Raw genomic sequence first — 14,312 nt, forward strand, 5'->3', positions numbered from 1 at the left:
TCTGAGTATTCATTCATTTAACCCATGTAATAAAACAATAAACAAACAACACGAATATTCACAAGTTAGGAAAACATATTATTATCGCTATTTTTATTTGCAGACTCCTGAGTCTAAAAATACTTAAACACATACACAATGTCCGTTAAAGAGAAAAACCTCGTTACTTATTACTAACGCTGCACGCGGTTTAATTAATTCTCATTAGTAACGTCTAGAAAAACTAGGCACGCGAGGCAAGACTCTTTTATAGTTCAGTATTTGCATGAATAAAAATAGAGATTTAGAAAACTTTGGAGAGATCTTAGCAAAAAGCGATCTTTTATATATGCCTAGTCCCTGAGAAAAAAGGCGAGACTCGATGTATTAATTGTACTACATATTTGCAATCTGTAATAGTAGCTATCACGTAGGTTTAATGTCACGTAATCAACAAGGAGATCCGCTAATGATGATGGTAAATCGATAGGTCATGAAATGGTATGAATAGGTATGAACGTTGAAATGTATAAAAGTGCTCTAATATGTATTAGCACGTGCGGCCGAGTGCGAGCTGTCGCATGTTATGTAATTCCTCAACACATAGGTAAGGTGTACATACTTGTTAACAATGTTCAAATGGTTTGGGCCTACGAGTAACCATTAATGAACTGTAAGCATAATGACACCTGACTAACCTTCTGTCTTCCGGTTTAGTGACATTCTGACGTTATTGCTGTTCATTTAAACTGTTTCACGAGTGTAAATTTTCACATTAATTACATAACTAATGTTTGAATGTATCGTAATGACTTTTAACAAAACTTTTATATTTATAATTATTCCTATACGACATTCCTCTATAATTTACTCACGTAAATTCATGTTAAAACTGTATAGGCTCTATAGATTAGGTAGTAGCTGAATTATTCCCCATAATAACTTAATGAATACCCATACAAATTGAAAATAATGCAAGCGAAGAAACGGCTTGTTACAGCAGAGAAATGTCGTACATTTATCACAAACGTTAGATTACCAATGCTTAGAGATTCATCCAATATTTCAACAGAACTGGAAATAACATATTTCGATAGAAGGATGAACTGAACAGAGTAATTTCATTTATAAAGAATGTTGCTAAAGTTTTCGGAGTGGAAAGAATTCAGCCCGCGTCTATAAATATATTTTGTAGATATCATGACACAAAATGTTTATAAGTTAAGTAATTTTATTAAGAATCGAAATTCCTTATACTCGTACCTTTTTTACCAAAACATCGTATCACTATGAATATTTTTGTATTTTGTTTTTGAGACTAGCAAGTAACTTTTTTAAAAGATTGGAATAAACTGACTTATAATTATATACCGCGTATTTGGAACTCCAAATTCTAGACAAGACTATACCTAGTTCAAAAGATCTAGTAGTAGTAGTTAAGTAAAAAATAATCCATATTTCAAAACGGGATAATTTTAAGCTCAGATAGTTTGTACTTGCCATATGCCTGTAGTGTTTGAACCAGGTCGAGCTTTTTTGCCTATCCTCCGTAACTTAAAGCATGATTTATGATCTGTCGTGGTCACCCACAGAGCGTGTGGGCCGCGCTTATTGATGGTTTAGGACTCCGCAAAGGTTTACAATTCATATGAGGTTGACGCATGACAAATACTGCGAAATTATATTGATTTTAGTATAGCGATCGTCATTCTTAATTTTATTTCCTTTGTTAGATTATACGAATGTTGGCACCACATATTTACAGCTAACATATATGACAAATTGATTAATAAGAAGACAGATGAGTGTGCGAACAAAAATATAGGCTTATTATTCCATCTTTTCTACTGGAATAAGTCTTCATCTAAGTTAGACAAGGTTGTCGTGGAAAAGTCGCTGTAGTGTGAGCAACAAAGCTAGAAAAACAAACATCGTGAAAACTCATAAAACACGTGTAATGCATGAATTGCATGAACAAAGGTCGCGTTTCGTAGAATTAATATACGGGTTCTATAACACAGGGTTACTTTTATGGCGCCATCGAGAATGTAATACTTGCGCTACCTTAAATCAAAACCGGATTGTTATTTCCTTTGCTAAACTAAATAATGACAACTATTACTTCATAATACATTACACAAATAGTAGACTGTACTTCAAAACAGTTATGTAGGAAGATAAATAAATCTCCATTAAGTAAAAAGGCTGAAAATAACAGTCATAATTCACGAAGCCTCACGCAGCCTGTAAACCTTTCATCTAAATGAGAGTTTTACGTGGATAGAACACACACTTATATCTACTCAGAGCATCACAACAATCAACACAAAGAAAAGTGCTCATAACCAGTCGCGCTCCTTGGTCGGGAAATGATCTGTGCGTTAAGCAACGCTTGACCCCTGTGTCGATAGATGGGTGACCTCTTAGTCGTATTTAAACTGATCGTCTCCGTGTTTCGGCGTGTAAAAAGGGAGTCCTGTTCGTTGTTAATAAGATTAACAACCGTTAAACAAAATCAAAAGCTTGGTGGCTTAGACAACTTTGACACTAGGTCACTAAAAGTGTAAAAAAAGGTCACATCTGTAGCGCGATTCTGTACAACTATCGAGTATAGACAACCGGTTACCCATCCAAATTCTCGAAACTCGATGGTTCCAATTGTACAGAATCGTGCGACTGAATGGAAGTACGCGTATTTAATTAAATTATTTTCATTATTTCCTCGCCTCATACATTTCCGTTACTCCCACCGACTGTAGTGTTATGACTGTAAAATATAGCGTGAGGAAATGAATGGCTTTTAAACAACGTTATAACGAGTAAACGGATGATATTAAATAAAGCTTGCATTAATCAACGGTTCATGCATGAACACACGGCATATCAATCCGCATGACATTCGATCAATAGTGAAAACTGTTTAAACTGTGTCGTTGAATATTAACTGCCAGTACTATATCACGATTTTCTACCACTACCACTATTCAGTATCGATAACCGCTATCTATCAAGTGTATGAGAATCGGATCAGCGCCTCTAGCGGGGTCCGTAGGAACTAATTTGCAGTGCATTTTACATGTCAAACTCTCGTTACTCAATAATACCGGCTGTATTATTGAGTAATTCGTGCCCTTGTAATACTTAAGCAATTACTCCTACCAATACCCTAAGTCTCAAATGAACTAAGCTATTGAAAGTAATTCGCCAGTTATCCAGTCTTATCTTTGAACTAATAAATATTTGGGAGCAAGTTGAACATAACCGATATCTCCACAGTAAGAGCAGTAAAGGATTTATGAACAACCGTGCTTTTTGATCAGATTCCCGAGATATTTCGTTCAATTCCTTTGTAACTAAAGTCAGCTGTATAATCTAGTAATTAGATTCTAGTTAACTAGCTTAAAATACGTATCTACCCAAAAGCATAAAATTGTCAGTTTTGATTGATGACTTCATCATAAAGGCTGACAACGGACATATGCTTGATGTCTCTGGTGTATTTGTAATAGGTCTAAAATAATGCGTTTTCTTTGATGTGCTCGTAAACCGACAGGAAACAGACAGTTGACAATATTTGCGAGAGAACACAGACATACGTGAGTATACTGAGTATGTATCGTGTCTTTACCCATTGTTCATACTTGCGATGTATCAAGAGAGTGATCATTATCCGATTTTCCCTTAACAAGCGCTTTGTCTTTGTGCCTTTATAGAATAAAGAATGTAGGTATTATCCTTGATTACTATGTTTTTCATTTTAGGGTAAAAGAAATATGGCAACGTTTCCAATATTCGAAAAAGCATATTTCGACTCCGAATTTACAAAAGAAACAATGACATGGTACTTTTGTCGTGTGGCATGGACATACGCATTTAGACTCTGATTTCCAGTAAATTTTCGCGATCTACTATGAAAATCGAAGTGTTATTATTAAAATTTTGATAAAATAAAGTCACAAACCTTATACTTGAACTAGGTATACTTATTTATTGAATAGCATACAGCCAACAGGTAGTTATAGCTTTTAGAAAAAAAAACGATCAAAGCTTTTAATGTTCCACTTTTAGCACCTATAGTTTAAATGCAACTTGCAAGAAAAACAAGATGTTTCTGTTACAGGATTGATGTTGAGATATAAACAAGTGTTAAAATCATTTACCATAGACAACGCACTGACATCTCATTCATCTAACTAACTGTATATTTATTTGGACTCGTAAAGAAAACTCAGGCTTTAGATTGGCTTAAAATTCAATTAATTTTTTGTTTAAAATCACTCTTTCTCTTTCACGTCTTCATCTTTTTGATCTTACTTCTTTGTTTTCTCACTCATTTCCACTCATTATTCTTCTATCCTGATAACTATGCCTTTTTATCCTAAATTAAGTTACGAAATTCTGTTACAAAAAGTTAGATTACCCTCATCAACGGTCTGATTAGAATCAGGTTAATGTCAGCAGCTATTCATGGAAGTAAATCAGTCGCAACTGAGAATTACACCCTATTTTTAGCTGTGAAAAGGAAAAGGTTCAAATAATTAGGTGTATTATTTATTCGAAATCTGCAGCACATTTAATTTAAGGGCAACGACCTGTGGTAATTTCTACTTAGTTCCTGTATACCCACTTTGCATGAAATAATCATTGCATATAATTCGAAGACGTATCGAACTAACCATTGTACGTAAAGAGATCTTGTTTTAAGAGCAAACAGTTTAAACTAACGACTAAAAATAAACCGTTTTGATATAAATCCCACTCGCGCTGTTTATCATGATAATAAACAATCTCAGAATATAAGCATCTTGTGAAACAGAAGTACTATTATTAAAAAGTAGATCAGATATACTGGATACATATTTTTTTCGTTTTCCTCAAATTTTGCATTACTTACATAGATTTATTTATACTTAAAAGTAGAATCACTACATATTATAAAGGAAAGTTTCCTTCCACGTATTCTGCGTGTCTGCCTGTTCGCTATAAACTGAAAATCTATTATACTCTTTTCATACATAGTAACCCTACATTCAGCTCACATTCAACCGTCTAAGGAATGCAGTAAGTAGGTACTTATGCCTCATCAAATATATATTTTTATTGATCCTATTATTAATTGATTGTACCTATTTGGTAGAAAAATGGGGACCTTTACCACGACTTCAATGAAACCCTACATCAAAGTTCCACGTCTGTATATACTCGCCCTGGCCATTCTTTTACTTTTTCAAGAACTGTAGTATCGCATATTGTCACAGTGCTTTATATATATGTTCACGGAGGTTCTACTTTAAGGCAACATAGTGCTTTAAAAATAACCATCACACGAAAATATTTGCACTCCATAATTTGCATAAATATCCGACTTTATCCAAACTACTACGTAGCACGTTATTTTAGCGATGAATAAGCCTTATACCTATTATAATAAATTTTCCGCCTTATAATTCTATAAAAACTATACTCAGCTTACAGCTACTAAGCAGTAAAGCTACTTACTTATTTCTTTACCTAACTTTAAAATAAGTCATACAGACTGGAATTAGTACAATCAGTTCTTTATTTAACCTCAAAATTGTTATCAATTTAAACGTATTCTTCACTATTTCAGGAATTTTATGTCCGAATTATGATGTTAGAAATATTTACATGAATAATAGGTAGGTACTTATATTTGGAAGAAAACTGCATTATGATTTCGACACAAGATATTGTTACAATAATTAATTATCTGTAATAGGAAAATAGTTATTTTTCAGTTAGTAAAGAACGTTGCAGTATGACTTGTTTAGGTACGAAGCCAGGATGTCATTAGCTAATGTGCGTCATTTGCCGGTTCCTTATGACGCTTTTGAGATAAACTCTACAGCTAAAAACCACAAAATAACTTGATAATATTGTTATTTTACAATTCTTTGTCGACATTGTATAAAATATTTGAGGTTAATTATAATTCTAGCACAAATAAGTTTGTTGTTGCGAACACGTGTTTGATAGAACAAATTAATACATATATAAGTATATATAGAAATAGGTATAACCAATTTTATGACTGTTCTAGTTTTCCGCTCGGCTTTGCACCCGTGGAATTTCACTCCCTTCTGGTGGGAATTTCCAAAATTTCTCTCTTAGTGCTTCTCTACATTTTTTCCGGAATCATTTAACATTAAAATTTTTTACGCTCAGTAGTTTCGGCTGTGCGTTATACAGTCAGTCATTTAGTAACGGAAGAGTTTTTTATATACAATGATTGATAAATAATCATACGGACCGTACATCGTCATTTCGACAACATTAGGCCCAACCATAAATTCTAAAGAACTACTACTACTCTTTCTGCCCACTATTTTCTAAAAGGTATAATAATTTCTAAAATATTTATCGTACATTTTAAGGCTTGTTTTTATTATTTGTAGAATATTGTGATTCTCACGGTTCCGTAGTAGGCATACCAGTAGTAGTACATGTACGCGCCACTTGAAACAATAAACAAACGACAACAACACACAATGTTTACATTACATGAATCTTTATCTGATCTATGAATTTTGTTTTTAGGCTTACGTATAACAATAAGAAGTTGGAAATTATCGATTTATTAATCTTATGCATTATTTGGTGCTCGGAAATAAAACTGGGCTTATATAAAGTTAATTGTCAAAAATATTTAATCAAGGATGCATATTTAAGTACATAGGTACAGTTTTTAACTTATTCCTTGAAAAAATAAAATACAGCATAGTTATCTAAAAAACTTAAAAGTAATTAATCCATTTTGTATCTTTATTACAGTCTAAAGTTTATCATTATTTAGAAAATCTGATGGAAAGCAGCTACAGCATTACAATGTTATCAACATAACAGCCGGTACAGTAGCAAATACAGATAAATAATGATTAACGTCGTTTGAAACCAGACGTACACTTTAATATTTAATTTGAGATAAACTAATTTGTTTTTAATATTTAGTTACTACTCAAAGAGCATCAATTATTAAAAATAGATTGTTGTTGACCACAAATCGTCGCAGCCGATGACAGTAGGTATAGTATAGCTATAGCAAAATGCCTTTTTTTTTCATCAAACGCCTGAACTAACAAAACTTATGGTGGTATTCAAGGTTATTTAATCTAAATGTTACGTGAATCATAAACTATTAGGAGTACTATACCATATTTTTAAAGATGTGTTTATTGAAGCAGTTAACAATGAATATTCTATAAACATGACAATAGGCCTAACACGTGTTTTAAAGCTGGTAGGTACGTAACAGAGAGATATAATAAGCGGTCATTGTGTATTTTTAACTTTTTAGATTTATTTAACGCTGTTTAGCTTGAAAATCATTCTCTAATACATTGACTTACATACATTTAGTATTAGGTTGGGTAAAAAGTCTTTTCGCATTATAGTATGTATGAACTTGTAATACAATGCGGAAAGACTTTTTCCCCGACCTAATATATTACTCCTATTATACCCAAAAGTGTAGATGGAGATTGGAGGTGTATAACATACACACCCACGTTTCGCTATTCACAATGTTGGTCCCAATAGTAGAGTTACTAAACTCCGGGCTCGTATTAAAAAATATTTTAAATATAAATTAGAAAAGATCAGTAGCACTTTGCCCAACTCGGGAATCGTACCCTTACGATCAGTAGTTAGATACAGAGAATATCATAAAATTTATTAAGATAGTGAAGTAATGGTATATTTTAAGTTGTTGGACACTGAGTTGTTGAGTTACTGGCAATTAACGGGCCGCCGAAAGTGCAATATGGACAAATAGCCACACCCCCGACCTATAAATGAAAGTTGTAGGGACTTGTTAATTGCCACAAGGAAGCGAGCTTGGCGCACCCATGGAATGTGATCCTTAGGACACTATACTGCTTTAATGAAAGCGACATAGGTACTTGTATGTAAAATGTAGGTAAATTTATTGATATGCGTATATTTTTTGGAATAAATGTTTTTATCAGTTTTCTGGTTACCATAGTGCAAATTCTCGGAATCGGTTGACCGTGTGTGAGTCGTTCAAATATCACAAATATTACATTTATTAATATAATTTACACGTGTGATGCGGAAAACTTAATTCTTCACTATTAGTGAACCATGCAACACAGACGATCGGCAAATTAACCGTACAATTTCAAGGAAGGAAAACCATGCCGTCTGTAAGAATCTTTAATACCAGTACCACCTGTTGGCTTTGACCACAAATAAGTACTTATCGCTTAAATATTTAGTGCAAAGTACTTGTAAGTTGCAACGACATTTTTAAACCATTTGGTATTTTATCTCCTATTGGTCTGTCGTTCCTTATCTTCTATGAGTCAGAACGTTTCTGTGGTTTTTCTAATTACTCTGTAGAATTGTCTCGCTTTATCACAAAAACTGATAATTATTAAGTATTTAAATTGTCGCGGTTTGTATACACAATGCTTAAATCCGGCTGGTAAAGGTGACCAATAAATAAGGTAACCTTTTATTTTCTCAAGGCGTTTAAGACCTGTATAGCATATTAGTATTTCTTATGACTTTACTTTTCTAATACACATAGTAACAACATTAGGAATGTTATAACATAGATAAATGACGGAAAACGATTGTTTATTACTTAAACACTAGCATTTTTTCCTTGTTTTGCAAGTTAAAGTGATGTCTACGTCATCTGATGAATACAATGGTGTAACTAAAGTATAAAAACTTTAAACTACGCAACTTTGTAGAAGTGCTACGCGAAGTCTACGGGTCGTAGTCGTAGGTCAAACAGGGCTCGTAGCTTTTTTAAAATTCTTTATCTACTTCCTACGATCGAATCGACTTTATTTTCTTTTTAATTAACCCTACGATACGAATAATTACTAATCTAATAATAATATATTATTATTCTTATTAGATTAGTTACTACAGTCATTATGTAATCTATACTAATATTATAAACCTGAAGAGTTTGTTTGTTTGTTTGAACGCGCTAATCTCAGGAACTACTTGTCCGATTTGAAAAATTCTTTCAGTGTTAGATAGCCCATTTATCGAGGCTATAGGCTATATATCATCACGCTACGACCAATAGGAGCAGAGTACCAGTAAAAAATATTACAAAAACGGGGAAAATTATGACCCATTCTCTCTTATGTGACGCAAGTGAAGTTGCGCGGGTCAGCTAGTATCATTTTAAACGGACATAACTAACAACTAATGGCCCTGTCCAACATAAGTGCAATGGTTATTATCTGTCCTCGTAAATTCTTCGCCTAAGAAGAAATATTAACACTGCTCACTTCTCTAATAAGTTGAACTAACACGTTTATGAAGTGTTTGTGCCAGCTAAAGATAGCGCTCTCGACATTTTCGCGAAATAGCGAAGTAGGTAATTGTTTCAGGAATATCAAGATAATTGTAAGGAAGCAATAACAATGTTACTGTGCAAAACAGATTATTGCTATTTCGCTAAATTATTTTACCTTAATTTTTGTTTTTTTTGTTATTCTTGTTGCATTTAATTGAGTAACTCTATAAAGTCAAGATTCTTATTTTATTTAAATACTGATAAGCTTTGCGTTTTTTATGTATTTGTGTATCGCAGAGACAAAACAAATGTTTTCTTTTTTTTTAAATCGAAAATACCCTTAAATCCGAATTATATTACGTGATTTTTGTACTGTGACAATTTTAACAGTCATAAATAGATGCTTCAATATGTTTTGATTTCATTCAATATGTTTTACGCTGAAGTATGTATATTTCTTGTGATCTTATGTATTTACAAATGAAAATATTTTACAGCGACGTCGGGACGCTGTATATAAATTAGCATGATCGTTCTAAATGCAATGTTTATTGATTAGATAATCGTGTGAATTCTATGACATAACAACATAAATAGGTTGTACACTTAGCCAGCCTTTAAACCTGCCGACGATAAATACTTTACGTTCGGCGATCGTCGAAATAAATACAATACAGAGTTGATATAAATTGCGGAATCAAAATTCATATTATGTTAAGCCATTTTTATTTTACACTAGCTGACCCGGCAAACTTCGTGCCGCCTAACAGTCAATTCTTTTTTTTTCCTTTTTTGCTTAGTGAGACAAAACCTCGTACTTCAAGGACAACGCTTTTCTCGAGTAAATAATGTCAAAGCATTAAAACATAGTAGATGTTTTTAAAACCCGAATATGTCCGACTAGTCCCATGTTATCGAGAGAATGATGGCAAATTCGGTGGGTGGATATATTTCCCTAAATTGTATAATTTTGCACATCCTCTCAGCCGTATGACGGCGTATGAATCATTACTTGATATGTTATAACTGTAATTATAATATGAACGGATTAAACCACAAATTAAAATTTTCCGGTTGAGTATTGAGAAATAAGTGATAACCCGAAATAGTTCCTTAACATTTGTCATAGAGTGAGCTAATATTATTAAATGATTCAGCTCAGTTCATTCAAGCTCTATTGGATGACGTTTTAAGATTACTCATTGTGTTATAAGTGGCTACTACATGTTATTTATTAAATATGTTTTAAAATAATAAATAATACTGTAATGGACTGCAAATTAAAATGTATTATTTTCAAAATCACTGTCATTTTCAACAGAAAACAATAATCTATACCATATATAATGTTAAGTAATTATATTATATACTACACAATTTACTACATTACAATATCAAAGATAGTTTACTATAGGCAGAGACCGAATACTCAACTTCATAGGACGTTAAAAGTAACAAAAACAACATTTACAAAACTAGAAGGCAAGGTGGAAGATCAGTAGATATTTACCTCTTGTATGTAGAGTTCCTCGCCTCTAGCACTGGAGTCCACCAGGTAGCTGTCGGAACAGGGTCTTGTGTCCAAGTAGAAGAAGTGCTCGTGAGCCAGTAGGCTTGACGGCTCCCTGCCTCGGTACACTTTAGGACTGAACGGATTTACTGCACTTAGGTCTGTAGCCGTGCACGTAGTGTTGAAGAACGCTGACCCGGAGCTGCAGCAGCGGTGCACGCACGTACGTCCAATGCACGGACACCCCAGGAGTGACAACACACCGTCTTCTTCAACCTCGTACCACGTGTCACGCTTGTACTCGATCCCACCGTGCACAATAGAACCATTCTCGTATTTAATACCGCTCGTAATGTTCAAACTCTGCACCCTGATACATGGAGTACCCTCAACACTCACCAACACAACTAACGAGAAAAACGCCGTTAAGAAATACATCTTAATTGTTATCAGAACTGCTATTTCCAAAACTTTTTCACTTTACAAAAGTCCTTCAAATTAAATTCACATTTGTGATACTGTTCCAAGCGACATGGGACGTTTTAAACGAATTAATCGCCCCTAAAGGTGTGTGTTATCACAGCACGAGTGTTTATTATCTGTGCACTAGTGAGGTAATTTGATGTATCATTTTTATAATGATAAGAGATAAGCGGCGTCGGTGTCGCGCGTGTGTTTGTCGTGTGGGAAGCAGGAGGCGTGCTGCGGGCGTGAGGTTTGCTTCCCGACTGGCGCGCTGGTCAGCGGCTCTCAGCGGCAACCCTGGCGCGCGTCTTACCCAACTACGCTTTATCAATGTGCTCGTTGTTTGTTTACTTCATTGCTAATGACGCACACTTAAATAACGCTTTACCTCAGCGGGCCCTAGATTTAACAAATCTTTCCTACTTACTTGTGTATTGTTATTATTGTCCTGCTTTTCCTCAATTCATTAATTATTTATTAGAGGATGATCTCAATGCAGTTTAACACCGTGCAGAAGTACAATGATTCACTCATTGAATATGATGGGTAAGTTTGTCCTGGTTATTAAGAGGAAAACTCAGGGAATGCAGAATTTTTGTCCAAAATTAAAGCAAAGCCGGTTTACGGATTGAGGCATAAAAGTCGAGAACAGTAGAGGCTTGAACATTGATACCGTGACTGTGATAGAACCTAATCTAACCACGATATCTTTTATTTTAAGAACAGCCTAGCTTGCTTTCTTGATTATCGAATGTTATTTGAGCTACAAAATCCGTACTTAATATTATAAATGCGAAAGTGTGTGTCTGTAATTGGTATAGTATATATTTTTAACCCGGGAAAGGACATAGGCTACTTTTTACCCCGGGAAAATAATGCATTCTCATGGGAAAATTCAGGTGGCGGTCGAAGTCGCGGGTAAAAGCTAGTATTTTATATTTTAACAAATTATTGTTTTCTGTGGTATAAATTGTTTAAAAAAAAACATCTAAGCTTATCAATCAAACTTACTGTACTTTTAATGCAGAGTTATCACGCTGCATTTTGAAATTTTACGTTGCCTAATTTATTTAAAAACTAACTTTCGCCCGTGAAGACAATGGGTCGAGTGATACGAAGAATATATTCTGTTAATTCTGGCTATAAATACCATACCTATATCATCAAAATTTAGTCAGAAGTTTTTGTCAGATAGAGAAACGAACATACACCCATCCTCACAAATGATCTTTATGACATAAGTAGATATGGATCGGATCCCTATGTAATAATACAATATTTTTTAACTTATATAGGTAATGAAGAATATCTTTCTAAATCTTTTACTAGAATAGGAAAGCACAATACAAAATTGGAATAATGCAATGCAATTATAGCCAGTACATTTTCATGGGTTGGGTGGGTGGGATAATACCTATTAAACAACATCTGCATTCAACCTACTCGGATTGCTCGCCTGAAAAGAGAAGCCGCTTAACTAATTTGTAAAGTGTAAGCTTTACTTAATTGTCTTTATCGTTTCTTATAATTTGTGAAGTGTGAACATAATTGGAGCCGTAGAGGCGTCACAAATAGGCGTGTATTTTAGAATAAAAAAATTGCGTACTTTAATGTTTGTTTAGATTACCCAAATAGATAAATTTATCTTATATTTGGGTAATTTATCTTAGTTAGCGACATCTATATTATACCCAATGCTTTAAGAGCATTTTCCCTCAGACTGTACGGCTAATAGTACTTCAACAATCCGATAGATGGCGTTATTTTTGGTTACCTAAAAAATAAATTACTGAGCATTTCTCAAAATATTTGACCATACTCTCAAAAATAGTCTAAAAATAAAATTCATATATATTGGACATATTACGCTAAATATAGGTAGCTTAAACTATTCAAATTCTGAATTTGTGATTGATTTTCTGTTTTAGAGATGTTTTATATAAAAATACTGTAAAATATGAGTTAAGGGTAAAATTAAAGTTCTTTTTTTGTTACTTGGAAATCAGTGTAGAATCATAAAAACTCACTTAAATTGTTTTATGTTTTTATATTTTTCTATGTAGATTATAACATTATAACATGTTCAGAAAAGAAAAATTGTGAATAATGTAATACAATATTTTTTATTGGCACTACATCTGCTTTTTTGTTACCATTAACACTTTCTACTCACAAAGTTTTGTTTTTCTATTAAACTGAAAAGGAAGAATGCTATATTTCTTATTTATTATAAAATATCTGTCATAAAGTTAATTTTAAACCATTACTTATTGTCTTTAAATTTAAAATAATAACAATATTTAACATAATTATCAGCTTTATTTAGGGACAGTAACAAAAATAGAAGCTTCGGTAACAAAATTGGAAATGTTAGGCTTAGCATACACATACTTGACATTATCATAAAATGGAAATAAAAAGTAGTAAAAATCAATACAAAATTTAAAAAAAATTACGAATGTTTTAAACATTCCAAAAATAAAAGGTTCATCAAATGAACTAAAGGAAAGAAATAAAAACTTGTGCCTACTTATTTATCACCTTATTTTTAACAATACATTACAATCAATTAAAAATCCATTCGAAAAATAAAGTAGGTACTTTAGTGCTACGGTCAGCCGATTCTACCCAGCAACCGTTTTTATTTTGTAATATTTATATAGATATATATATTACATATTAGTGCAATACATTTATTGTAGTAGTATGTAATCGGTATTATCAAGTTTGGTGCTCGTTTGAAAATGATGCCCTATTCATGGTAGATCCTATGTAACAATTTTAAAATTAAGCAATATCAACGTAACTTTAGAAAGAGAAAGCAATATTATGCTATAGGAGTTAATAATGTAGGTAGGTATTAATTTAATTGTAGGTACCCACCTACAACATTTTTTTATGAGATGTGTACTTGGCTTTATAAAATCCTTTTTTGTTACCCCGCGGTCCGATTATACGTTACCACGCGAAAGTAACAAACACAGAAGTAACGAAATGAAGGTTTTAGATATTCAAAAAATAAAATTTCCGTTAAATTCTAACAGTTGAAACAAGTAT

General features: G+C 33.1%; 1 protein-coding gene across 2 annotated transcripts in view; it reads right to left on the minus strand.

Moving 5' to 3' along the window:
• LOC142977787 (G-protein coupled receptor Mth2-like) overlaps window positions 1-11,550 on the minus strand; it is a 40,540-nt gene extending 28,990 nt beyond the window's left edge. Inside the window, exon 1 of one of the 2 annotated variants that reach the window (XM_076121876.1) lies at window positions 10,791-11,550. In XM_076121876.1, coding sequence (XP_075977991.1) covers window positions 10,791-11,228 — 438 coding nt within the window. In that variant the 5' untranslated portion in view covers window positions 11,229-11,550. The remainder of the gene's footprint in view (window positions 1-10,790) is intronic. The other variant, XM_076121877.1, reaches the window with a different exon arrangement.
• Window positions 11,551-14,312: the final 2,762 nt, after the last annotated feature.

This window comes from Anticarsia gemmatalis, chromosome 13, assembly GCF_050436995.1.
Source record: "Anticarsia gemmatalis isolate Benzon Research Colony breed Stoneville strain chromosome 13, ilAntGemm2 primary, whole genome shotgun sequence".
Taxonomy (NCBI): Eukaryota; Metazoa; Arthropoda; class Insecta; order Lepidoptera; family Erebidae; genus Anticarsia; species Anticarsia gemmatalis.